Raw genomic sequence first — 27,642 nt, 5'->3', positions numbered from 1 at the left:
GACCGAGAATGGGAAACTGCAGACCATTTACCTTAACATATGTCATAGGGAAAATGTCGAAAGGTATAATTAAAGATGTTATGACAAGGCACTTGTATAAGTTCAAGGTAATCAGGCAGCGTGAATGTATTTTTGTCAATGGGAAATAATGTTGTAGTAATGTTTTGAAGAACTGCCTCTTCCCAATGCGACTCAGCTGATGAATCTCCAGTGCTGACAGGGAATGGTATCCCTTCCCCCAGTCCCCACATTCCCACGACTTCTCCGCAGCTCTGGTGTCCTTTTGGCTCTCTGTTTCTGATGAACAAGTGAAACTGTGATCACACTCAGGAAACGCGTACAGTCACTCCCTCCTGCGAATAGTGTAATAGTTCTTCAGTCTGTGTATCTGGTTAAAGATCCTTCCCACAGTCAGCTCACTGGGGGACACTGTCTGTCTCTCTCTCTCTCTCTCTCTCTCAACAAGGGGAAAAGATGTACAAAAGTTGAGCAGCGAGACAAAATGCAAAAGCAATAAAACAATTGTGGATGTACCCTTTTTTTCCCTTTTGGCACTTGGACATTTAAATGTATTAATAACACCATCTCCAAAAAACGTATTACGCATGCCTGCCGGTGTCAGCAAAACACTGGGCATTGTCATCGCTGTCTGGAAAAAACAGCGCGCGACCTTCTCTTGATGGACCAATAGGACGCCCAGGAGGACCGGAAAGAGACTGGTCTTCCTGCCAATCAGAGCCATCCCATTGACTGAATGCGGAAATTGGACCATGAGGTGCTGAAGCTGCTGTTCTTCCTCTCTCTCTGCATGAAGATTGAGCTTTAACCAGACTGCAAATTCTTTCCTCTGTCCAATATCTGTGAATGCGGTACTCTCTTTTTGCACCCGCTTTTCCATTTCTTTTTCGTTCTGGGGTTCAATTGTTGACTTGCAACAACTGAAAGGAAAGGGAGTGAATCCGGGAGGGGACAGACTCTGGAAACGTTGGTCCAGGTCTGTGTCGTAATGGGCAAAATAGACAGGCAGCAGGCTGCAAGAACACAGCAAGCCAGGCAACATCAGGAGGTGGAGGAGTCGATATCTTGGTGTAACCTTTGTTCAGGACTGGAATTGGGTACAGGGAGTGATACAGAGAAAAGGGGTGCTTGGGACACGATGGTGAAGTGGGGATAGGTGAAGACAGGTGGAGGGTGCGACCTGATTGGTCAATGGGAGGAAGGAATCTGGTTGGTGGCAGAGAGGAGTGCAAAGGAGGGGTCGAGGCTGAGAAAGGAATCGCGGGATGGGAAGTGAAGTTATTTGAAATTGGGGAACTCTGTGTTGAGTCCTCTGGGCTGTAGGCTGCCCAGGTGGAAGATGGGGTGTTGTTCCTCCAAGTTGTGGTTCAGTTTGTTGTGGCAATGGAGGAGGCCAAAGATGTTCATGTCAGAAATGGAGTGGGAAGGGGAATTAAAATGGGTGGTGACGGGGAGGTCTGGTCAGCCTCTGCGGACCCGGCTGCAATGCTCGGCGAACCATTCCCAAGTTTACGCTCGGTCTCCCCGATGTAGAGAATACCACAATTTGCAAATGGATACCGTAATGTGAAGTTATAGCCTTTGTTGTGAAAAAAAGCAGAAAGGAGGTGTATTGTTTAAACGTTAATGTATTGGGTTGTGGAGAAAAGGAGAACTGCAGATGCCGGAGATTCGAGTCAAAATGTGGCACTGGGAAAACACAATAGGTCAGGCAGCATCCAAGGAGCAGGGGAGTCGATGTTTCGGACCCGACCCCTTCATCGTGAATGCTGTATGGATGTACAAAGGGGCCTCAGCGTCCTTCGACACCAGTCAATGCCAGTTGTCAGACAGGCGCAGCAAGCAATCAGCATGGCAAATGGTATTTTGCCAAGAGGAATTCTGTTTTTTGGAACAGCTTGTCATGGAGCCCACAAGAGAGCAGGCTATTCTGGACCTAGTGCTTTGCAATGAACCAGACTCTATAAAAGATCTTAAAGTAAGGGAACCCTTAGGAAGTAGCGACCATAATATGATAGAGTTCAGTCTGGAGTTTGAAAGGGAGAAGGCAAAATCGGATGTAATGGTGTTACAGTTGAATAAAGGTAATTATGAGGGCATGAGAGAGGAACTGACTAAAATAGACTGGAAGCAGAGGCTAACCGGGAAGACAGTAGAGCAAAAATGGCAGGAGTTTGTAGGTATAATTGAGGACACTGTACAGAGGTTCATTCCCAAGAAAAGAAAGATTAACCGGGGAGGGATTAGACAACCTTGGCTGACAAAGGAAGTCAGGAAATGTATTAAAGAAAAAGAGAGATCCTATAAAGTGGCTAAGAACAGTGGGAAATCAGAAGATTGGGAGGGATACAAAAGCAAACAGAGGATAACAAAGAGTGTAATAAGAAAGGAGAGGATCAAATATGAAGGTAGTCTAGCCAGTAATATTAGAAATAATAGTAAAAGTTTCTTTCAGTACATAAGAAACAAACGACAGGCAAAAGTAGACATTGGGCCACTTCAAACTGATGCAGGAAGCCTAGTGATGGGAGATAAGGAAATAGCAGGAGAACTTAACAAGTACTTTGCGTCAGTCTTCACAGTGGAAGACATGAGTAATATCCCAAAAATTAAAGAGTGTCACGGGGCTGAGTTGAGTATGGTTGCCATTACGAAAGAGATAGTGCTAGAAAAGTTAAAAAGTCTTAAAATTGATAAATCTCCTGGCCCCAATGGGATACACCCTAGAGTTCTGAGAGAGGTGGCTGAGGAAATAGCAGAGGCATTGGTTGAGATCTTTCAAGAGTCACTGGAGTCAGGAAAGGTCCCGGATGATTGGAAGATGGCTGTTGTAACCCCCTTGTTCAAGAAAGGATCAAGGCAAAAGATGGAAAATTATAGGCCAATCAGCTTAACCTCGGTTGTTGGTAAAATTCTAGAATCCATCATTAAGGATGAGGTTTCTAAATTCTTGGAAGAGCAGAGTCTGATTAGAACAAGTCAACATGGATTTAGTAAAGGGAGGTCATGCCTGACAAACCTGTTGGAACTTTTTGAAGAGGTAACAAGTAGGTTAGACCAGGGAAACCCAGTGGATGTGGTCTATCTAGACTTTCAAAAGGCCTTTGATAAGGTGCCACACGGGAGGCTGCTGAGCAAGGTGAGGGCCCATGGTGTTCGAGGTGAGCTGCTGGGATGGATTGAGGATTGGCTGTCTAACAGAAGGCAGAGAGTTGGGATAAAAGGTTCTTTTTCAGAATGGCAGCCGGTGACGAGCGGTGTCCCGCAGGGTTCGGTGCTGGGGCCACAGCTGTTCGCATTATATATTAACGATTTGGATGAGGGAACCGGGGGCATTCTCGCGAAGTTTGCCGATGATACGAAGTTAGGAGGACAGGCAGGTAGTACTGAGGAAGTGGGGAGGCTGCAGAAGGATCTTGACAGGTTGGGAGAGTGGTCCAGGAAATGGCTGATGGAATTTAACGTGAGCAAGTGCAAGGTCTTGCACTTTGGCAAAAAGAATAAAAGCATAGACTACTTTCTAAATGGTGAGAAAATTAATCAAGCCAAAGCACAAAGGGATCTGGGAGTGCTAGTCCAGGATTCTCTAAAGGTAAACATGCAGGTTGAGTCCGTGATTAAGAAAGCGAATGCAATGTTGTCTCTTATCTCAAGAGGGTTGGAATATAAAAGCAGAGATGTACTACTAAGACTTTATAAAGCTCTGGTTAGGCCCCATTTGGAGTACTGTGTCCAGTTTTGGTCCCCACACCTCAGGAAGGACATACTGGCACTGGAACGTGTCCAGCGGAGATTCACACGGATGATCCCTGGAATGACAGGTCTAACATATGAGGAACGGCTGAGGATACTGGGATTGTATTCGTTGGAGTTTAGAAGATTAAGGGGAGACTTAATAGAGACGTACAAAATAATACATGGCTTGGAAAAGGTGGATGCTAGGAAATTGTTTCAGTTAAACGAGGAGACTAGGACCCGTGGACACAGCCTTAGAATTAGAGGGGGTCATTTCAGAACAGAAATGCGGAGGCATTTCTTCAGCCAGAGAGTGGTGGGCCTGTGGAATTCATTGCCACGGAGTGCAGTGGAAGCCGGGACGCTAAATGTCTTCAAGGCCGAGATTGATAGTTTCTTGTTGTCTCGAGGAATTAAGGGCTATGGGGAGAACGCTGGTAAGTGGAGCTGAAATGCGCATCAGCCATGATTGAATGGTGGAGTGGACTTGATGGGCCGAATGGCCTTACTTCCACTCCTATGTCTTATGGTCTTATGTTGTAAAGTGCAGATGCTTTCCTCCAGTTAGGTGGTCGTTGAATATATCCAAGGCTGCATTCATCTGATTTTTGAACATCAAATAAGTGAACGCAAGAAAATGATTTTACAGAGTTACATTTAGAGTCATACATCCAACTAGTCCGTGCTGACTATATTCACAAACGAAACTAGTCCCACCTGCCTGCGTTTGGCCCATGCCCCTCCCAACCTTTCCTATTCATGTATTTATTCAAATGTCTTTTCAATGTTGTTACTGTACCTGCACCCACCACTTCTTCTGGACATTCATTACACACACAAACCACTGTATGCCAAAAAAAGTTACCCTTCATGCCTTTTTAAAGTCTTTCTCCTCACCCCTTCAAATTTGCTGCCTAATCTTGAAACCCCCACCTGAGGGAAAGGATACACGGCGGTCACCTCATCTATGTCCCTCATGATTTTATAAACTTCGGTAAGGTCACCTCTTACCCTCCTATGCTCCAGTGAAAATGTCCCAGCCTATCCACGTAGATGTTGGCAGATTCATATCCAGTTATGATCTGTTGAATGCTGGTGCAGGCTTGAAAGACCAAATAGCTTACTCCTGATTCCAGTTCTCACACTCTATGTCCAGACAGCAAGAGACCATAGGACATAGGAGCAGAAATTAGGCCATTCAGCCCATCGGGTCTGCTACGCCATTTAATAATGGCTGATGGGTTTCTCAACCCCATTCTCTCACTTTGTCCCCGTAACCCTCTATCCCCTGGATATTCAAAGTCTCCATCTCAGTCCTAAATATCCACAATGACAGGTCCACAGCCTTCTGTGGTAGTGAATTCCATAGATTCACCACTCACCACCATACCACTCTAAGGCTGTGCCCACTGGTTTTAGTCTCTCCAACCAATGGAAACATCTTCCCAATGTCCACTCTATTCAGGCCGTTCAGGATTCAGTATTGTTTATGTTTCAATTAGAACCCCCCTCCCCCCAAGTGTGGGCCTGCAGGTTGTGGTACAGCAGGGATTAGGTTGAGCAAACTGAGAATGGAGGGAGAGTATGTGGGATGGAGATTTTCAAATTCTAGGGAATGAGAGAGGAAAAAAGAGTTCACTATAAATTAGAATTGATTGGATGGGCTGAAGGGCCAAGGAGTGGCAGATGAAAATGCGTGGTTTGCATTTTGGTCAAGCAATGCAGGCAGGACTGACACACTTCAGAGGGGTGTTGTAGAACAAAGAGACCTTGGAGTGCAGGTTCATAGTTCGTTGAAGGTGGAGTCGCTGTAGACAGGATAGTGAAGAAAGCATTTGGTATGCTTTCCTTTATTGGTCAGAGCATTGAGTATAGGAGTTGGGAGGTCACGTTGCAGCTGTACAGGCCATGTTTGGAAGACTGCATTTGTTTCTGGTCTCCCTGTTATTGGAAAGATATTGTGTAATTTTGAAAGGGGTCAGAAAATATTGACAAGGCTGTTGCCAGAGTTGGAGGGTTTAAACTACAGGGAGAGCCTGAATACACTGGGGATATTTTCCCTGGAGCATCGGAGGCTGAGGGGTGACCATGTTGACATTTATACGCGGCATGGCTAGGGTGAATACCCAAGGTCTTTACCCCAGGGTAGAGGAGTCCAAAACTAGAGGGACATATGTTTGAGGTGAGAGGGGAATTTTAAAATTCTTCTGGTTGGGTACATGAATAGAAAGGATTTAGAGGGATATGGACCACATGCAGGAAAATTGGACTAGATTAATTTAGGATACCTGTTTGGCACAGACAAGTTGGACCGAAGGGTCTGTTTCCGTGCTGTATGACTTTAATCGTCTTCTGTGAAAGCAGAAATCTGATGGTGAAGACTGGAGTTTCAGGATGTTTTGCCCTTACTGGGAGCAGAGATGTTTGACTGAAATGTGTTGGTGTTAATGTCTTGATGTTCCATTTTGCTCCCACCTTCCTGGGGACGTTAACCATTTCGTATCTGGTTGTTCATCAAGAAGCTGCATTGCACCCTGAATTGACAATTTTTTTTTGCTGAGTGAGGCAATACTTCCTTCGAGTTACGCTGTACCAAGGATCCAGTTACAAAGGGACAGCTTGGTGGTGACAAACAGTAAAGAAGGTGAGGTGGGATGGGTGGAGAGTGTGTGCGCTTTGAACTGTTTAAAAAGCAGTTCATTTTTCTACGCTTTTTTGCCGGGGGGCTTCTGAAGCTGTAACAAAGCTGGGTCACAATAAAGGTTACCCGAACTTACTGCCGGGCTCAGATTCTCATTGAAAGCTTTGAGCTCCAAGAGTTTTAATTTTTAAAGCTGCTCATTTCTTTCAGCCTGCTGCACTAAGTTTCCAATGTCGCATATCAAATGGAGCAGTGAATGAGAAGCTAGTATCTTGAGAAATTGGGAATTTTTCAGACGTGCAGAGTAAGTCATTTCATTGGCATTGTAAAGTATAATAGCAGCACCGGGAGGTGTGGGCTGTGTTCACGAGATACGATATGGAGGGGCTGGTATTGGAGTGGGGTGGATAGAGTTAAATATCTCACAGCACCAGGTTATAGTCCAACAGGTTTATTTGGAAGCACTCGCTTTGGAGTGCTGCTCCTTCATCGGGTAGCTGTGGAGCAGGGTAATAAGACAGAGATTTTATAGCAAAAGATCACAGTGTCATGCAACTGATAGGATATATTGAACAAGCCTAGATTGCTGTTACCTCTTTCATCTTTTAGAATGGGTTGCAGGTTTTGGTTCATTAATATAAATCTTTTAAATCACATTCTCGAGATGACTTAAGGTTTTATAAAAAATAGGTGACATCTCAGTTCAGACAATGCTTTAAAGGTGTGAGGTTCGAGTCTATCAGTATCCCAATCTTGAATCAGACTGGTCCTATTTCCAAAGTAGGAATTTATAAAATATTACATGGATTGACTGCCTGCAGTTTGCGTGCTCTTTGAGCAAAATTGAATGTATCTGCAAGAATAATCCTGCCAATACAAATTCACCCCCTTACTCCATATTTCCCATGGACCATCCACCCTAATTTGCACATCCCTGGGCACTATAGGTAATTTAGCACAGCCAATCCACCCTAATTTGCACCCTAATCTATAAATTACCTTCTCAAGAGTGTAATTTAAATGCAGAGCTTATCTAAGAAAAATGTCAGTCTGACTCAACATTGGGACCCAGACAGAATTCACACCTGTTATTAGAAAAACTCTGCATTTAAATAACATTCTTGAGAAGGTAATTAAAAATAAATTCAGGGATTAAGAGCAGAAACCCATTCTAAATTGTTTAATGTATCACATTTTCATGACACTGGACTCTTTTGCTACAAATTCCGGGATCACGATCTAATTCTCCACAACCACCTGATGAAGGATCAGCGCTCCGAAAGCTAGTGCTTCCAAATAAACCTGTTGGATTCCAATCTGATGTTGTGTGATTTTTAACTTTGTCCATAGGAAACTCATGAGTTGTGGGACTGGTAACAGTTGTTATTTTGTGATCCATTCCAAGTGAAAATTATCCTCTGCGCAGACATGGGTGAACAGTCTGTTTTTGTGCATTGTGCGGGATCAGGCGAGCAGCTTTTAAATCCTTATGTTCAGCAGCAGAAGCAAACTGTAGATTCTGAGAGTGGTACTTCCAGCCCTGGTTAATCCCATTGGGTCAACAGAGAGAGAGGGAGAGGATGTCACATCTAAAGTTCATACAGAATAGTTGTTTCGGTTGTTCAGCCAGTTGAGTTGGTTCTGCACTCAGATGAGACTGGATATTGCTTTTTAATGGATCATAATTGAAACAACAATGGAACACCTTAAATTCAAGGAATTTTGATGGGCAAATCGAACCTTGAAGAGATAATGTTCTTCCATTAATAACGTTGGGTGACCCAAATTAGACATTCTTAGTGATAGCTCCACAATCATATTCCTGCTGGATTTTTTTTCTGGGCAAACAATTTCAGATGAGAGCAATTCTGTATCCTGGGAAGGCAGTGAAATTAAAAAACGGTTATTTAAAGCATTTTAACTGTGGACCCAGAGCTCTTGTCCATTAAATCTCTTTATTTGCAGAAATAGCCCTTGAAAATGTTCACGTCCCTTTAAAATGCAGATTTCCCCCTTTCGATATGACGCCGTTCCGTTAGATGTCGGAATATCTGTTTAAATTGAGCCGTGAGCTTTCCCAATGTAGACAGGGCTCCTGGAAACGTGGCAGTGTCCTCCCTGCAGCTGCAGAGCGAGACAGGAGAGTTTGTTTTTGAGAATGAGCAGTTGTAGCGCGAGGTGGCTGTTGCTTGGTGACGGTGAGGCTCCCCGGCCCCGCCCATCCCCCGTGCAGACGTCACGCGGGGGCGAAGGCGGTTGGGAGGAGAAGTCGCTCGAGCGGGGAAGCGGCGGGAGGGTGGCCGTTAGGAAAATGGCGCCGTGCGGCCCGGGGCAGACACCCGTCACTGGGCACCGCCGCCTTCCTGGCGCAGCTGCTGTGTCACGGCCACACCGGCCGGCTGTACAGCAGGCAGGAGCCGGTGAGCATTCTGGAGGCGGATGGGGTTAAGGGCCTGTTTGGGAACTCGTCGGCCGCCTGGGTGGTGGAGTTCTACTGGTCGTGGGGCGGTCCCTGTGTCAACTATGGGGCCACCTGGAAGGTACTGGGCCCGGGAGGTGAAAGGTGAGGCAGGTTGTGGGGGGGACGGAGGGGAAGGAATGTGCGTCCCGTCCCGTCCCGTCCCGTCCCTACACTCTCGTTCCATCTGCTTTTACTGGGGCTTGTGATTTTTACCCTCACTCTTTTAATCTTTGTGCTGTTTATCCTCTCTTTTTCAAAATCCCTGCGCTGTTTACTCCTTGCTATTACCTGTGCAATTCCCCAGCATGTATATGTTCCTCAGTCATTGAAGGGGTAGGATCCTGTTGAGAATGGTTAGTAAAGCATGTGGTGTACTAAGCCTTGTTAACAAGGACATACACTAGTTTGTAATTTGTCAAGGTATGCTTCTCAGAGTTGTACAGACCCTTTGGTCCAACCTGTCCATGCTGACCAGATATCCAAAATTAGTGTTGACAGTATAGTGCTGGATAAACACAGCAGCTCAGGCAGCATCCAAGGAGCAGGAGAATCGATGTTTCGGGCATAAACCCTTCATCATAATGAAGTGCTTATGCCGGAAACGTCAATTCTCCTGCTCCTCAGGTGCTGCCTGACCTGCTGTGCTTTTACAGCACTACACTCTCTCTCCTCTGATCTCCAGCATCTGCAGTCCTCACTTTCTCCTAGTTGATTTCAACATTACTGCGAAGTCTCTTCCATGGATGCCTCCCTGGAAGAGGTTCTACTCCTCTGTCTATAAAGATCCGAGAGTCCCTCTCTCACTGTAACCCCCCCCCCCCCAGTCCTCTCCTCTGCCCAGAATTTCTTCAGCCATGTCCTCAAACAATTTGACTACCACAGCCATATCTCCTTTCTCATTGCTTAGCTATGGAACCATCTGATCCCACATGGACTCCAGACCACATTCAGACCAACCCAATTTGGACCTGAACAGGATACCCAGTACACACTACAAATCCAAAACCTTCACCAACGATTCTCTTTTTGGATCCTCCACTGCACACTATCAGCCATCTACTTTACCTGCAGTCAGTCCTGCCCAAGCTCAGAGCCTCACTTTTCCCAGAACTGCAACCCAGATTCTACATCCTCAGAAAAGATTCCTGTTCAAGGGCTTATGCCCAAAATGTCAATTCTCCTGCTCCTCTGATGCTGCCTGACCTGCTGTGCTTTTCCAACACTCTCAACTCTGATCTCCAGCATCTGCAGTCCTCACTTTCTCCGAGATATCCTAAATTAATCTAGTCCCATTTGCCAGCACTTGGCTCATATCCCTCTAAACTCTTCCTATTCATATACTCATCCAGATACCTTTTTAAATGTTGTAATTGAACCAGCCTCCACAACTTCCTCCGGCAGCTCCTTCCATACACGCACCACACTCTGCATGGAAACGTTGCCCCTTAGGTACCTTTTATATCTTTCCGCTCTCAACCTAAACCTATGCCCTCTAGTTCTGAACTTTACCGCTACACTGGGGAAAACACAAAGAGATTGAGCAGCCAGACAAAATGCCAAAACAATAAAATGTCAAGCCATGTGGGAAAGAAAAATTGTGGCTCTACCCTTTTTTCTCCTCTTGGTATTTGGACACTTAAAATCTGTCAGTAACACTAGTATCGCCACAGAGCATATTGCAGGGCGCGTGTTCAGTGGTGTCACCAAAATATTTGGCATGTTCCTTGCTGTCGGCAGAAAAGGCGCAAGATCTTCTTTTGATGGACCGATAAGGAACACTGGAGAACCTGAAGGTGACTTGTCCTCTTGCCAATCAGAGCTCCCCTACTGTCTGAAAGCAGAAGCTGGACCATGACCTTCTGAAGCTGCTGCTGCTCCACTCTCTCAGAATGAAGATTGAGCTTCAGCTCAGACTGCACCTTCCTTCCTCTGTGAGTACAACACTCTTGTCTCACCCCTTTTTCTATTTATTTTTCATTCTGGGTTTAATTGTTGAGATGCAGCAACTGAAAGGAGAGGGAACAAATCCAGGGAGGGAAATGTTGGTCCAGGTCTGTGTCTCAATTGGCAAAATAGACCGGCAGGAGGCTGGAAGAATGCAGCAAGCCAGGTAGCATCAGGAGGTGGAGAAGTTGACGTTTCGGGTGTAACCCTTGTTCCAGACTGGGGATGGGTGTAGGGGAGGATGCAGAACAAGGGTGTGCTGGGGACAGGGTGGTGAAGTGGAGATAGCTGGAGAGAGGTAGAGGGTACAACCTGGTTGATAAGTGGGTGGAAGGAATCTGGTTGGTGGTAAGGAAGAGTGGAATGGGAAGGACTGGGAAGGGAGTCAGTGATGGAAAGGGAGGTTATTTGAAATTGGAAAACGCGGTGTTGAGGCCTCCGCGCTGTTGGCTGCCCAGGCGGAAGATGAGGTGTTCCTTTAATTTACGGTTTGGTTCGTTGTGGAAATGCAGGAGGCCTAAAGTGATTATGTCAGAAAGGGAGTGGGAAAGGGAATTAAAATGGGTGGTGACTGGGAGGTCCATTCGGACTCTACGGCTTCAGCTGTGGACCATTCCCCAAGTTTACGTTTGGTCTCACCGATGTAGAGAAGACCACATTTGGCAAACGCATGGCAAATACAGTACCGCAATTTGAAGTTATTGCCTTTGCTGTGAAAAAAAAAACAGAAAGGAGGTGCATTGTTTAAATGGTGATATATTGGGATGTGGAGAAGGTGAGGTCTGCAGATACTGGAGATCAGAGTTGAAAAGTGTGGTGCTGGAAAAGCACAGCAGGTTAGGCAGCATCCGAGGAGTAGGACAGTCCACGTTTTGGGCATGAGCCCTTCATCAGGAATGATGTATGGATGTACAAAGGGGGCTCAGCGTCTAGCGATCGCCAGTTGTCAGACAGGTGCAGCAATCAATGAGCAAAGCAAGTGGTACATTAGCAAGAGGAACTGAGTTCAGAATTGGGGATGTCTTCCTGCAGTTAGGGGCTCATTGAATGTATTCAAGGCTAGGTTCACTTGATCTTTGAACAACAAAGAAGTGGATGTTTATGGGGGAAAGCAGAAAATGGTTTTAAGATCAGTACAGAACAGTTAGAGCTGAAACTTTATTGCTGGAACAGCACAGCAGGTCAGGCAGCATCTAGGGAACAGAAGATTCGACGTTTCGGGCACATGCCCTTCTTCAGGAAGGGGATAGATGAGATGAAAGGCAGGGGTCCTTTCCCTTGGGTGGGGGTTTCAAGATTAGAGAGCAATTTTGAAGGAGAGAGGACAAAGGTTTAAAAAGTCATGAGGGGCATGATTTTTTTTTAAACAGAGTGGTTTGTGTGGAATGAATGTCCAGAGGAAGTGGTGGATGCAGGTACAGTTACAATGTTTAAAAGGCATTTGGATAAGTACATGAATAGGAAAGGTTCTGAGGGATATGGGCCAATCAATTTCTCCCCACAGAACAGTTAGAGTCATATAACACAGAAACAGACCCTTCAGACCAACTACTCCATGCTGACTATGTACTGAAACTAAACTAGTCTCACCTAGATTGGCCCATATCCCTCAGAACCTTTCCTATTCATGTACTTATCCAAATGCCTTTTAAACATTGTAACTGTACCTGCATCCACCACTTCCTCTGGACATTCATTCCACACAAACCACTCTGTTTAAAAAAAAATCATGCCCCTCATGACTTTTTAAACCTTTGTCCTCTCTCCTTCAAAATTGCTCTCTAATCTTGAAACCCCCACCCAAGGGAAAGGACCCCTGCCTTTCATCTCATCTATCCCCTTCATGATTTTGTAAACCTCTATAAGGTCACTTCTCAATCTCCTGTGGTCCAGTGAAAACGAGTGTGGTGCTGGAAAAATACAGCAGGTCAGGCAACATCCGAGCAGCAGGAAAATCTACGTTTTGGGCATAAGCTCTGATGAAGGACAGATGCCTGAACCGTCGATTTTCCTGCTTTTCAGATGCTGCCTGACCTGTGCTTTTCTAGCACCGCACTCTGGACTCTGATCTCCAGCATCTGCAGCCCTCACTTACTTCCAGTGAAAACATCTCAGCCTATCCACCGAAATGGAAGTAGATTCATATCCAGTTATGATCTGTTCAATGCTGGTCCAAGCTCGAAAGACCAAATGGCCTACTCCTGCTCCCAATTCTGACACTGTGTCCAGGACATCAACAGACCACAAGACATAGGAGCAGAAATAATGCTATTCTGCCCATCAGCTCTGCTCCATCATTTTATCATGGCTGATGAGTTTCTCAAACCCATTCTTCCACTTTCTCCCTGTAACGCTCAATCCCCTTGATACTCAAGAACCGATCTGTCTCCGTCTTAAATTTTCTCAGTGACTTGTCCTCCACAGCCTTCTGTGGCAATGAATTCCATAGATTCACTGCTCTCTGGCTGATGAAGTTTCTCCTTGCCTCTATTCTGAAAGGTTTTCCCTTTACTCGAAGGCTGTGCCATCGAGTCCTAGTCTCTCATACCAGTGGAAACACCTTCCCAATGTCCACTTTGGCCAGGCTGTTCAGTATTCTGTATGTTTCAATTAGATCCTCCGAGTGTGAACCTGTTCATCGGAATGATCCAGACCCTTCAGGATGAGGTTCAGCAAAGTAAAAATGGAGGGAGTGTGTGTGGGATGGAGATTTTCTGCTTCTCAGGAATAAGAGAGGAAAGAGAATTCATTACGAATTATAATTTATCGGATAGGCCAATGGGCCGAGGAATGGTAGATGGAGTTTAATTTAGAGAAATGTGAGGTGTTGCATTTTGGAAAGGCAAATTGGGACAGGACTTCTACACTTATACATTAAATGGTCAGGTCCTGGGGAGTGTTCCTGAACCAAGAGACAGGGAGTGTAGGTTCCTTTCCTTGAAAGTGGAGTCACAAGTAGGGATGGTAGTGAAGAAAGTGTTTGGTATGCTTTCCTTTATTGGTCAGTGGATTGAGTATAGGAGTTGGGAGGTTATGTTGAGGCAGTACAGGAGGTCTGGAATACTGTATACAGTTCTGGTCTCTCTACTATAGGAAAGATGTTGTGAAACATTGAAAGGGTTTTGAAAAGAGTTACAAGGCTGATGCCAGAGTTGGTGAGTTTGAGCTACAGGGAGAGGCTGAGTAGGCCAGCAATGTTTTCCCTGGAGCATTCAAGGCTGAGGTGACCTTAGAGGTTTCTAAGGGGCATGGATAGGGTTTGTTCCCAGGGTAGGGGAGTCCAGAACAGGAGGGGCATAGGTTTAAGGTGGGTGAGGAAAGGGACCTGAGAGGCATTTTTTTCATGCAGAGGGTGGTGTATGTATGGAACAATCTAACAGAGGAAGTGGAGGAGGCTGGTACAATTACAACATTTTAAAAGGCATCTGGCTGAGTACATGAATAGAAAGGGTTTAGAGGGATGTGGCCCAAATGCTAGCAAATGAGACGAGATTAATTAGGATATCTGGTTGGTACGGACGGGTTGGACGGAAGGGTCTGTTTCCTTGCTATATGATTCTAATCGTCTTCGGTGAAAGCAGAAATGTGGTCATGAAGAATGGACTTTTTTGCCCTTAGTGGGAGCAGAAGAAGTTACAGTAAAATCTTTCAATTGTGAGACTGCAACTGAGTACATTCGGGATTTTGGTGGGAGATGGGAATTCATTGCACTGTGGAATGCAGCCCTACCCTATCCACACATTTCTGCTAGTGGATGAGACCAGGTCTCAAGATTAGGGGGAGTAGATTTAGGACAGACATTAGGAGGAACCACTATTCCCAGAGAGTCATGAATCTATGGAATTCTTTGCCTGTGGAAGCAGTAGAGGCAGCTTCATTAAGTATATTGAAGACACGGTTGGATGGGTTTTGCATGGTCAGGGACTTAAGGGTAGTTGGTACAATGCAGGGAGGAGGAGCTGAGACGATGGATAAATCAGCCATGATCTTAATAAATGGCGGAGTGGACTGGGTGAGCCAAATGGCCTACTCTTGCTTCTATTACTATGAAACTATAACCCTGCATTTCCCATGGTTCACCATGGCATGTTGGAACCGGCGGCCAATGAGTTGAGCATCCCTGAATACTTCTAAGTGCCCGTCATGTTCCTCCTCATCTGAACAGATCCTGTGTATGCGTAGGGCTTGTCCATAAGGGGATGGCTGTTTTGAGTGGAAGCTGGAGAAGTGTAGCATCGTGAGGTTATGTGTGGGTTTGAGGTTGTGTGTGGTGCTGAGTTGCTGCCCATCCTTGATGGAGATGCAGGTGTCCAAGAATGAGACAGATAGTAGAGAATAGTCCAAAATGAGGTTGGTGGGATGGAACATGTTGATATCACTGTATAGCTTTTTCCGTGACTCCTCTCCATGTGTCCAGAAGAAGAAAGTGTCGTCAATGTACCTGGTGTATAGTGTTGGTTGGAGGTCCTGCGTAGAGAAGTCGCCTTGTTCGAACCTCTGCATAAAAATGTTGGCATATTGGGGTGCAAATTTGGTTCCATGGTCTGGATGAAGAACTGGTTGTCAAAGGTGAAGATGTTGTGATCGAGGATAAAGTGGATGAGTTGTAGGACGGTGGTCAGAGATTGGCATTTGTTGGTATGGAATAATAAGGCTGTTGCCGTGATGCTGACATTGAGAGTACTGATCCATGGGTGCTGAGTTTCTGTAAGAAATCTGTAGTGTCGTGACAAAAGCTAGGGGTTCCCTGAATGATGGGTTTCAATGCCTTCGACATTGTGTGAGAACATCTCTCGCTGAGTCCTATTGCCAGGGATGTGCAAGTTAGGATGGATTAGCCATGGGAAATACGGAGTAAGGGGGTAGGTATGGGTGGGATGCAATATAAAGGGCGAGAATGGAATAGATGGGCCGAATGACCTGCTTCCACGTTGTCAGGATTCTATGACGCCCCCAACGAAGGAAAATTTTTATCTGCATCTATCCTGTCAAGCCCCTTTCAGAATTCTACTGGTTTGAATAAGATCATTTCTGGTTCATAGAGGTTTACAGCATGGTGCAACCCCTTCATACCGACCAGGATTCCCAAATTAAACTAGTTCCATTTGCCTGTATTTGGCCCATATCCCTCTAAACCTTTCTCTTCATGTACCCATCTAAATGTTGTTTAAATGTTGTAGCTGTACCTGCATCTACCACATCCTCAGCAAGTTCATTCCACATGCAAACAACACTCTGTCAAAGCGTTGCCCTTCAGGTTCCTTTTAAATCTCCCTCCTGTCACGTTAAAACAATATGCCCCACCGTTTTGAGTATCCCGATGCTAAGGAACAGCCCTTTGCAAAAATCCTGACCTCCACTCCTCAGATTTTATAAATCTCAATGAGGTCACCCCTCAACCTCCTGTGCTCCACCCTCTCCTTATAACTCAAACCCTCCAGTCCTGGTAACGTTCTGGTAAATCTTTACCAAACCCTCTCTAATAGAGTTCTTCCTATTACAGGGTCACCAGAACTGTACTCAGTACTCTAAAATGGCCTCACCAACATTCTGTACAATCTCTACATGATGTCTCAACTCAGAAACTCAACAGCGTGAACAATGAAGGCATTTGTGCTAAATGCCTTCTTAACCACCCTATCTACCAGTGATGCAACTTTCAAAGAACTATGTACCTGAACTCCTACTCCCCCATGTCTCTGTTTTACAACAGGGCCCTACCATTAACTGTACAAGTCCTGCCCACCCTTGTTTTCGCAAGAGATAACATTACAGCTGTGCTGAGGGAGGATATTACCGGAAATACATCTAGGGAAGTTATTTGGGTGGAACTGAGAAATAAGAAAGGGATGATAACGTTATTGGGATTGTATTATAGACCCCCTAATAGTCAGAGGGAAATTGAGAAACAAACTTGTAAGCAGATCTTAGTTATCTGTAAGAAAAATAGGGTGGTAATGATAGGGGATTTTAACTTTCCAAACATAGACTGGGATTGCCATAGTGTTAAGTGTTTAGATGGAGAGGAATTTGTCAAGTGTGTACAAGACAATTTTCTGATTCTGTATGCAGATGTACCTACTAGAGAAGGTGCAAACCTTGACTTACTCTTGGGAAATAAGGCAGGGCAGGTGACTGGGGTGTCAGTGGGGGAGCACTTTGGAGCCAGCGACCATAATTCTATTAGATTTAAAATAATGATGGAAAAGAATTGACCAGATTGTAAATTGGAGAAAAGTCAATTGTAACGGCATTAGGCAAGAACTTTTCAAAACTGACTGGGGACAGATGTTCGCAGGTAAAGGGACGGCTGGAAAATGGGAAGCCTTCAGAAATGAGATAATGAGAATCCAGAGAGAGGATATTCCTGTTAGGGTGAAAGGAAAGGCTGGTAGGTATAAGGAATGCTGGATGACGAAAGAAATTGAGGGTTTGGTTAAGAAAAAGGAAGCATATGTTATGTATAGTGAATCCTTAGAGAATAAAGGAAGTAGAAATATACTTAAGAGGGAAATCAGGAGGGCAAAAAGTGGACATGAGATATATATATATATGGACAAAAGGGTAACTAGGGAGAGAATAGGGCCCCGCAAAGATCAGCATGGCGGTCTTTGTGTGGAGCGGCAGAAAATGGGGGAGATACTAAGTTAGTATTTTGCATCAGTATTTACTGTGGAAAAGGATATGGAAGATATAGATTGTAGGGAAATAGATGGTGACATCTTGCAAAATGTCCATATTACAGAGGAGAAAATGCTGCATGTCTTGAAACCACCTAAAAGTGGATAAATTCCCAGGACCTGATCAGGTGTACCCTAGAACTCTGTGGGAAGCTAGAGAAGTGATTGCTGGGCCTCTTGCTGAAATATTTGTACCGTTGATCGTCAACAGGTGAGGTGCCAGAAGACTGGAGGTTGGCTAACGTGTTGCCACTGTTTAAGAAGGGTGGTAAGGACAAGCCAGGGAACTATAGACCAGTGAGCCTGACATCAATGGTGGGCAAGTTGTTGGAGGGAATCCTGAGGGACAGGATGTACATGTATTTGGAAAGGCAATGACTGATTAGGGATAGTCAGATTGAGTTTTTTGAGGAAGTAACAAAGAGGATTGATGAGGGCATAGTGATAGATGTGATGTATATGCACTTCAGTAAGGCGTTCGACAAGGTTGCCCATGGGAGACTGATTAGCAAGGTTAGATCTCACGGAATACAGGGAGAACTAGCCATTTGGATACAGAACTGGCTCCAAAGGTAGAAGACGGAGGGTGGTGGTGGAGGATTGTTTTTCAGACTGGAGGCCTGTGACCAGTGGAGTGTCACAAGGATCAGTGCTGGGTCCTCCTACTTTTTGTCATTTACATAAATGATTTTGGATGTAAGCATAAGAGGAACAGTTAGTAAGTTTGCAGATGACCCCAAAATTGGACGTGTAGTGGACAGAGAAGAGGGTTACCTCAGATTACAACAGAATCTTGACCAGATGGGCCAATGGACTGAGAAGTGGCAGATGGAGTTTAATTAAAATAAATGTGAGGTGCTGCATTTTGGGAAAACAAATTTTAGCAGGATTATACACTTCATGGTAAGGATCAACTAGGCAAAAGTGAGGACTGCAGATGCTGGAAACCAGAGTTTCGATCAGAGTGGTGCTGGAAAAGCACAGTAAGTCAGGCTGCATCCGAGGAACAGGAAAATCGATGTTTCAGACAAAAGCCCTTCGTCAGGAATAAAGCTGTATTCCTGATGAAGGGCTTTTGCCTGAAACGTTGATTTTCCTGTTCCTTGGATGCTACCTGACCTGCTGTGCTTTTCCAGCGCCACTCTGATCGAAACACTTAATAGTAAGGTCCTAGGGAGCGTTGCTGAACAAAGAGACCTCGGAGTGCAGGTTCATAGCTCCTTGAAAGTGGAGTCGCAGGTAGATAGGATAGTGAAGAGGGCATTTGGTATGCTTTCTTTTATTGGTCAGAGTATTGAGTACAGGAGTTGGGAGGTCCTGTTGCGGCTGTACAGGACATTGGTAGGGCATTGTTGGAATATTGCGTGCAATTCTGGTCTCCTTCCTATCGGGAAGATGTTGTGAAACTTGAAAGGGTTCAGAAAAGATTTACAAGCATGTTGCCAAAGTTGGAGGATTTGAGCTATGGGAGAGGCTGAACAGGCTGGGGCTGTTTTCCCTGGAGAGTTGGAGGTTGAGGGGTGACCTTATAGAGGTTTACAAAGTTGAGGGGCATGGATAGGGTAAATAGACTAAGTCTTTTTCCTGGGGTCGGGGAGTCCAAAACTAGAGGGCATAGGTTTAGGGTGAGAGGGGAAAGATATAAAAGAGACCTAAGGGCAACTTTTTCACGCAGAGAATGGTACGTGTATGGAATGAGCTGCCAGAGGATGTGATGGAGGCTGGTATAATTGCAACATTTACGAGGCATTTGGATGGGTATATGAATAGGAAGGGTTTGGTGGGATATGGGCCAGGTGCTGGCAAGTGGGACTAGATTGGGTTAGGATATCTGGTCGGCATGGACAAGTTGGACCGAAGGGTCTGTTTCCACGCTGTACATCTCTGTGACTCTGTGTTCTGGGATTTACATATTACTGAACTGAAACCTGCAACCCGTTCTAAAAGAGGAAAGACTGAATAGCAACCTAGGGTTGTTCAATAGATCCTATCAGTTGCATGACACTCTGATCTTTTGCTATAAAATCTCTGTCTTATGATCGTGCACTACAGCTCCCCGATGAAGGAGCAGCGCTCCAAAAGCTAGTGCTTCCAAATAAACCTGTTGGACAGTAACCTGGTGTTGTGATTTTTAACTTTACCCACCCCAGTCCAATACCGGCACCTCCACAACATTTCTCGTGAACACAGCCCACACCTCCTGGTGTTGCCAGGAAACATTACAATGCTGATGAAGCGAAGCACTCTGCACTCCTGAAAAACTTACAATTTCAAACAAAACTAGGTACTCATTCACTGCTCTTGCTGATACATGACATTGGAAATTCAGTGCAGGAGGCTGAAAGAAAGGATCAGCTTTAAAACAAAACTCCTTGGAATTCAAAGCTTTCAATGAGAGTCTGAGCCCGGCGATAAGTTCAGGTAACCTTTACTGCAACCCAACTTTGTTACAGCTTCAGATCTCCTCAACAAAAAGGCACAGAAAAGATAGCTGTTTTTTAAACAGCTCAAGGTCAAAGCTCACACACTCCCCACTCCACTTTCTTTACTATTGGTCGCCACCGAGTTGTCCCTTTGTAATTGCATCCTTGGTACAACCGTAACCCGGAGGAGGTATTGCCTCACCCAGCAATTTTATCCCATACACTGCATCCGAGTCAGTTTCTCCCCACTCATTTGCCCGGATGGGGGCAGTCTTGAGTCAACCATATTGCTGTGGGTCGGCAGGGCACAGGCATGGGTAAAGCCCTTTCCGTACTCTGGGCAGCTGAAGGCCTCTCCCTAGTGTGGACCCACTGGTGCCTCAACAGAACAAATAACTTGCTGAAGGCCTTCCTGCACTCTGTGCAGAGGAACAGCCTTATCCGCAGTTGCCACACTTCCATGGTTTCTCCATGGGGCAGGATTCCTCAGGTTTCTCCATGGCCAAAGCTTCAGCCGCATACAAGTGAGTGAGTGTATAGCAACTTCATGTCGTGAATTCCTCTTTCCGGGCTGTTTCAGGTTCCACACTCCAAGGTCATATTGCGGCTGTATAGGACATTGGTTAGGTCACTGTTGGAATATTGCATGCAGTTCTGGTCTCCTTCCTATCGAGAAGATGTTGTGAAACTTGAAAGGATCCAGAGAAGATTTACAAGGATGTTGCCAGAGCTGGAGGATTTGAGCTTTAGGGAAAGGCTGAACAGGCTGGGGCTGTTTTCCCTGGAGCATCGGAGGTTGAGGGGTGACCTTATAGAAGTTTACAAAATCATGAGGGGCATGGATAGAATTAATAGACAAAATCTTTTCCCTGGGGTCAGGGAGTCTAAAACTAGAGGGCATAGGTTTAGGGTGAGAGGGGAAAGATATAAAAAGAGACCTAAGGGGCAACCTTTTCACGCAGAGGGTGGTAAGTGTATGGAATGAACTGCCAGAGGAAGTGGTGGAGGCTGATATAATTGTAACATTTGAAAAGGCATTTGGATGAATAGGAAGGGTTTGGAGGGATATGGGCTGGGTGCTGGTAGGTGGGACTCTATTGTGTTGGGATATCTGGACGGGTTGGACCGAAGGGTCTGTTTCCATGCTGTACATCTCTATGACTCTTATGATAATTGGTAAACAAGTTAAGTCATAAAGGTTAGGTCATCTTTATCTTGAGATACAAAGGGCTTGCAGCTTGCAGAGTGTGGTTAGTACTTTCTCATTGGTCTACTTCTGCATTCTAGTGGTTTTAGTAGTTAGTTGTTTATACAGCTACAGACACAAGCAGCAGCTCGTCACGTAGCAAAGCAGAAGCTATCTTGTGCAGCTCCTTCAGCCATTTTATCCTACCGTCCAGAGGCCCCATATCCTCTCTCACTCCCTCCATTCTCACTTTGTTGAACCTAATCCCTGCTGTACCTCATCCTGAAGTGTCTGGTTCTTGCTGATTAACAGGTGTCACAAAGCTAGTACCTTTTTTTCCTAAAAGATGTTCCTTGGCTCAAGGAGACTGTGTCTTTGACTTTTTTCCCAGAGGGGTAATAAACTGGGTCAATCTCCGATCAGTCTGGTTTGGTATTGAGATGAAAAGGATTTTAAGAGGCCTTTTGTTTATATGTAAACTGATGAGATTTCAGGCCAACATGGTCATATTTTAGAAGTGACCTGTATTAAAAAAAAAGGGGGCGTAGTCAGCTTTCAAACTGGTTGGAAATTCAACAGGGAGCTGTGTGGAAACTCTGTCTCTCTTTTCTGCCTCTCAACTTCAATCTGTAGGCATGTGTTCTATTTATACTGGTTTTCAAATTGAGTTTGCTTATTCGGACTGTTGTATATATTCGAACAGCATAATTAAGTCTAGTTGGATAGGCTGAGTTCTGTAGGGGTTCTTTATTCTGATCTTTGTGTTTAATTGTGTAATTTTGTGAATAATTATTGTCTGTTTTAAAATCTAGTAATCAACCAAGCTAACTTACTCCAGGTAATTTTTACTGTACACTTACTGAAACAAATTGCAAAGTTATGGTGTGGGGCTGCCTGCTTAAGAATGTTTTGCATGGTCTGGTTTAGTCCATAACACAGGCCCCCACACAGGGGAGATCTAATTGAAACATACCGAACACTGAACGGCCAGGGCAGAGTGAACATTGGGAAGATGTTTCCACTGACAGAAGAGACTAGAGACCGAGGCCCCAGCCTTCGAGTAAAGGGAAGACCTTTTAGAACAGAGATAAGGAGGAACCTTTCAACCAGAGAGTGGCGAATCTATTGAATTCATTGCCACAGAAGGCTGAGCAGGCCAGGTCACTGAGGATATTTAAGACTGAGATAGATAGGCTGTCGAGTATCAAGGGGATCGAGAGTTACAGGGAGAAAGCGGGAGAATGGGATTGAGAAACCTCTCAGCCACGATTGAATGGTATGAAGATACCTGATGGGCTGAATAGCCTAATTTTGTGCTCCAATGTTTTATGGTCTCTTGCTGTCCTTAGACTCATGAGGGGAGCAGGAGTAGGCCATTTGGTCTTTTGGGCCTGCACCAGCATTGAACAGATCATAACTGGATATGAATATACCTACATCGGGGTGGATATGCTGGGACATTTTTCACTGCAGCACAAGAGGTTGAGAGGTGACCTTAGTTTATAAAGTCAAGAAGGGATATTGATGTGCATGGCAGATGCTGTTTCCTTCGGGTGGGGGTTTCAAGATTAGGGAGTACATTTTTAAGGTGAGAGGAGAAAGATTTAAAAAAAAAAAGACATGAAGAGCACCTTTTTCTTTTGGTTTACATGTGGAATCACTCTCTTTCAATGTTCTGAGGAAATGGTGGATGCAGGAACTGTCAACATTTAAGACATTTGGATAAGTACATTAATAGGAAAGGTTTGCAGGGATATAGGTCAAACTAGATGGGACTAGTTTAGTTTGTGAATATAGTCAGCATGGACTAGTTGGACTGAAGGGTCTGTTTCTGTTCTGTATTACTTTGGAACTATTCTGTACTGGTCTTAAAAACTTTTTTTTTTAAACTTTCCCCCATCACCATCCACTTTGTTCAAAAATCAGATGAATTCAGCCTTGAATATATTCAATGACCCTTCACAACTGCAGGAAGACATCCCCACTTCTGAACTCAACTCCTCTTGCTAATATACCACTTGCCTTGCTGATTGCTTGTTTCACCTGTCTGACAATTGGCATTGACGAGTGTAGAAGGACGCTGAGCTGAAAATGTGTTGCTGGAAAAGCACAGCAGGTCAGGCAGCATCCAAAGAGCAGGAGAATCGCCGTTTCGGGCATGAGCCCTTCTTCAGGAATGAGGAGAGTGTGCCAAGATAAAAGGTAGGGAGGAGGGACTTGGGGGAGGGGCATTGGAAATGCGATAGGTGCAAGGAGGTTAAGGTAAGGGTGATAGACTGGAGTGGGGGCGGAGAGGTCAGGAAGAAGATTGCAGGTTCGGAAGGTGGTGCTGAGTTCGAGGGTTGGGACTGAGACAAGGTGGGGGGAGGGGAAATGAGGAAACTGGAGAAATCTGAATTGATCCCTTTAGGTTGGAGGGTTCCTAGGCAGAAGATGAGGCACTCTTCCTCCAGCTGTCGTGTTGCTATTGTCTGGCGATGGAGGAGTCCAAGGACCTGCATGTCCTTGGTGGAGTGGGAGGGGGAGTTGAAGTGTTGAGGCACAGGGTGGTTGGGTTGGTTGGTCCGGGCGTCCCAGAGGTGTTCTCTGAAACGTTTCGCAAGGAGGCGGCCTGTAGAAGGCCTTTTGTACATGACACATCATTCCTGATGAAGGGCTCATGTCTGAAATGTTGACTCTCCTGGTCCTCGGATACTGTCTGACCTGCTGTGCTTTTCCAGCGCCACACTTTGACTCTTAATCTCTAGCATCTGCAGTCCTCACTTCCTTCACATCCCAATGTGTCACTTTTAACAATGCAACTCCTTTCTGCTTTTTATTCCACAGTAAAGGCTATATTATCACACTTGTGGTAATGCAATTGCCATGTGTTTGCCGACTGAGAACGACCTGGACCAACGTTTCCGTAGTCCGTCCCCTCCCTGGATTCACTCCCTTTCCTTTCACTTGCTGTAAGTCAACAATTGAAGCCCAGAATGCAAAACAAGAAACGGAAAAGAGAGTGCTGTACTCACAGATGTTGGACAGAGGAATGAAGTTGCAGTCTGGGGTGAAGCTCAACCATCATTCAGGGAGAGATTAGCAGCTTTCAAAGCTCATTGTCCAACTTCCGCATTCAGAGAATGGGGAGCTCTGAATGGCAGGAGGTCCAGTCTCTTTCCGATTCTCCAGGGCTCTCTATTGGTCCATCAAAAGAAGGTGGCAAACCGTTTGTGCAGAAATCTAGGAGTATGCGCAGATTTTTGCTGACACCGAAGAGCATAAGCGGTCCGTTGCTGACTCTGTGACTCTTGTTCTACATAGTTGGAACCTATATCACAAGACTAGGAATTCACCCATTACAGCCTGTACTCAACTGTGGCCTAACTGCGCATATTTCAATGCAGGTTCAGAAAGGTGCCTGCAGCTTTTTAATAAAATTGAAGATGCTTTAATGATGTTTCTGAATATATCATTTTAGCGATTCTTCATTTTAAAGATCAGCCATTTCTCCTACACCCCCATCTCTCATATAGACTTATCAACATCCATTCTCTCTCTTTTCTTAGAAAGTATTGATACAGCAATCAAAGAAGTCTTGAGGCACAAGAAACAACAGGTGCTGGGGGAAGTAAGGAAAGAGAATGGCTGGGGGTCGAGAGAGAGAAAATGGACAAGAGTTGGGGGGACAGGGAGAGAATGGACAGCGGGCAGCGACACCACAAATCCCACCTTTCCCAGGACCACAGCAGTCACTTCTCAATTTACACGTGGTCATGGTAGCAGAATCATATAATCCCTGCAGGCTATTTGACCCATCTAATTCACACCAAACTTCCAACCAGCTTCCCACCAGACCAACTCACCTACCATATAGCTCTGCAGCTCCCCCTGGCTTATTACCCTAAACTGCAGATTGTTGGACTGTGGGTAGAAACCACAGCACCCAGAGGTAAACCATGCACAAAGTCCACACAGACAGTCCCCAGAGGCTGGAATCAAACCCAGGTCCCTGGCAATGTGAGGCAGCAGCACTAGCCACAGAGTCACTGTGCTGCCCATAGCTTTGGGGTTCTGCTTTGTCTTTGTAGTTTCTGACTGGCTGTCTCCTCCTGACATTGTTGAACCACACCCACTGCAGCCTCCCTTTCCCACTTCTCCAGCCCTGAGCACGTTGGTTCCTGAATCCTGATGCCATCTGGCCTCCTGCTGCCAACTGCAGAGAACAGAGATGATGTCTGTCACTATTCTGTCCTTCTCAGAGGCTTATACTCCATCACACAGACAAACGTTACCAAGCATACACACTTGCAAACACATACATATGGGTCGATGTGGTGAATTTGCATTTGCAGATACATTCGATGTGCGCTTTGAGCAGAAATCGGCAGGTAGTCAATCCATGTATTATTTTATAAATTCCTACTTTGGTAATAGAACCAGTCTGATTCAAGATTCGGATACAGACACATTCAAACTTCACACCTTTCATACATTGTGAGAGCTGAGATGTCACCTATTTTTATAAAACCTTAAGTCATCTCGAGACTGACTTAAAAAATGTTCTGGGATTTATACATTAATGAAGCAAAACCTGCAACCCATTCTAAAAGATGAAAGACTTAACAGCAATCCAGGTTTTTTTCAATATATCATTTCTGTTGCATGACACTGTGATCTTTTGCTTTAAATTCTGTGTCTTATGATCCTGCTCCACAGCTACCTGATGAAGGAGCAGTGCTCTGGAAGCTAGTGCATCCAAATAAACCTGTTGGACTATATCTTGGTGCTTTTTAACTTAACTATGATTTTTAACTTTACCCACCCTAGTCCAACACCGGCTCCTCCACGTCGTTTCTAGTGAACACGGCCCACACCCTTTACTGCTGCCAGTAAACTTTATAATGCTGATGAAATGGTGCAGTACTCATTACAGCCTGAAAAATGTACAATTTCTAACAATAGTAGCTACTCATTCACTGCTCCATTGATACACGACATTGGAAACTTAGTGCAGGAGGCTGAAAGAAATGAGCAGCTTTAAAACAAAAACCATTTGGAGCTCAAAGCTTTCAATGAGAACCTGAGCCTGACGTTAAGTTCAGGTAAACTTTACTGTGACCCAACTTTGTTACAGCTTCAGATTCCCCCCAGCAAAAAGGCATAGAAAAAGTAGGTTTTTTTTTAAAAACAGCTCACGGTCAAAGCGCACACACTCTCCACACCCAACATCACCACCACCAACCCCTCCAACCCATTGCTCCTTCAATCCTCGTGAACTCGCTGGTGGCTCCGCAGGTTGAAGGAGCGGGTGAAACCCTTCCCACACTGAGAGCAGGTGAAGGGCTTCTCGCCCGTGTGGACCCACTGGTGGTTCAGCAGGTTGGAGGAATTGCTAAAAGCCTTCCCACACACTGTGCAGGGGAACGGCCTCTCCCCTGTGTGGACCCGCTGATGGGTCAGCAGTTGGGAGGAACTGTTGAAGGCCTTCCCGCACTCGGGACAGCTGAAGGGTTTCTCCTGTGTGTGGACACGCCGGTGGGTCAGCAGGTTAGAGGAATTGCTGAAGGCTTTCCCGCACTCTAAGCAGCTGAAAGGCCTTTCACCCGTGTGAACCCGTTGGTGGTTCAGCCTGTAGGAGGAACTGCTGAAGGCCTTCCCACACTCGGGGCAGCTGAAGGGCCTTTCCCCGGTGTGGACCCGCCGGTGGGCCAGCAAGGCAGAGGAATAGCTGAAGGCCTTCCCACACTCCGGGCAGGAGAACGGCCTCTCCCCCGTGTGGACCCGCTGGTGCTTCAGCAGGTCAGAGGATTTGCTGAAGGCCTTCCCGCAGTTGGGACAGCTGAAGGGCCTTTCCCCTGTGTGGACCCGCCGGTGGGTCAGCAGGGCAGAGGAATCACCGAAGGCCTGTCCGCAGCCAGGGCAAGAGAATGGCCTCTCCCCTGTGTGGACCCGCTGGTGCTTCAGCAGGTCGGAGGAATTGCTGAAGGCCTTCCCACACTCTGAGCAGCTGAAGGGCCTCTCCCCTGCCTGGACCCGCTTGTGGGTTAGCAGGGTGGTGGAATTGCTGAAGGCCTTGCCGTACTCAGGGCAGCTGAATGGCCTCTCCCCTCTGTGGATCTGGTGGTGCTTTAGCAGGTCGGAGGATTTGCTGAAGGCCTTCCTATAGACTGGGCAGGAGAATGGCCTCTCCCCGGTGTTGCTGCGCTGATAAGCCTCTGGGGCAGACGGGGCACAAAAGCCTTTCCCACAGTTACCACACTTCCATGGTTTCTCCACAGTACGGGATTCCTCTGGTTTCTCCATGGCTGAAGCTTCAGCTGTACGCAAACACTTGTACAGCCCCTCCCCACTGTGAATTCCTGTTTTCAGGCCGTATAGCTGTTACACCCTCCACGCTCAGTGCGCTGCAACAGGAGGGTCTCTCATCCAGTCCCACTGATGCTGAAAAAGTACTCAAACAAGAACCAAAAAGCTTGTTTCCTTCTCACAGAATCATAGTTGAAAATTGTTGCGGTCCTGATGGATTGGGTGACTGTCAGACATTGATGTCAAAGTGAGGACTGCAGTCGCTG

General features: G+C 45.7%; 2 protein-coding genes and 1 long non-coding RNA gene across 4 annotated transcripts in view; 1 reads left to right on the top strand and 2 right to left on the bottom strand.

Moving 5' to 3' along the window:
- The window catches only part of LOC148144900 (uncharacterized), a 492,750-nt gene that overhangs the window by 55,728 nt on the left and 409,380 nt on the right, over positions 1-27,642 (bottom strand). The window lies entirely within an intron of this gene.
- LOC148144916 (uncharacterized) lies at positions 774-24,522 on the top strand. Of its 2 annotated transcripts, none has more exons than XR_015751668.1 (3): positions 774-860; positions 10,593-10,786; positions 23,915-24,522. It is a non-coding gene; the product is annotated as an uncharacterized LOC148144916 (long non-coding RNA). The 2 variants fall into 2 exon arrangements; XR_015751669.1 differs by lacking the exon at positions 774-860 and adding an exon at positions 8,701-8,814.
- On the bottom strand, positions 25,944-27,639 carry LOC148144915 (uncharacterized). Its single transcript, XM_087975156.1, has one exon. It carries the CDS (start codon positions 27,371-27,373, stop codon positions 26,333-26,335), a length of 1,041 nt encoding a protein of 346 aa, XP_087831282.1. The 5' UTR covers positions 27,374-27,639; the 3' UTR covers positions 25,944-26,332.

This window comes from Chiloscyllium plagiosum, unplaced genomic scaffold, assembly GCF_037043375.1.
Source record: "Chiloscyllium plagiosum isolate Xiang-an unplaced genomic scaffold, Cpla_swu_hap1 HiC_scaffold_27, whole genome shotgun sequence".
NCBI classification, from domain to species: Eukaryota; Metazoa; Chordata; class Chondrichthyes; order Orectolobiformes; family Hemiscylliidae; genus Chiloscyllium; species Chiloscyllium plagiosum.
The sequence above is the reverse complement of the archived record's forward strand: the minus strand, read 5'-3'. Positions and strand labels throughout refer to the sequence as shown.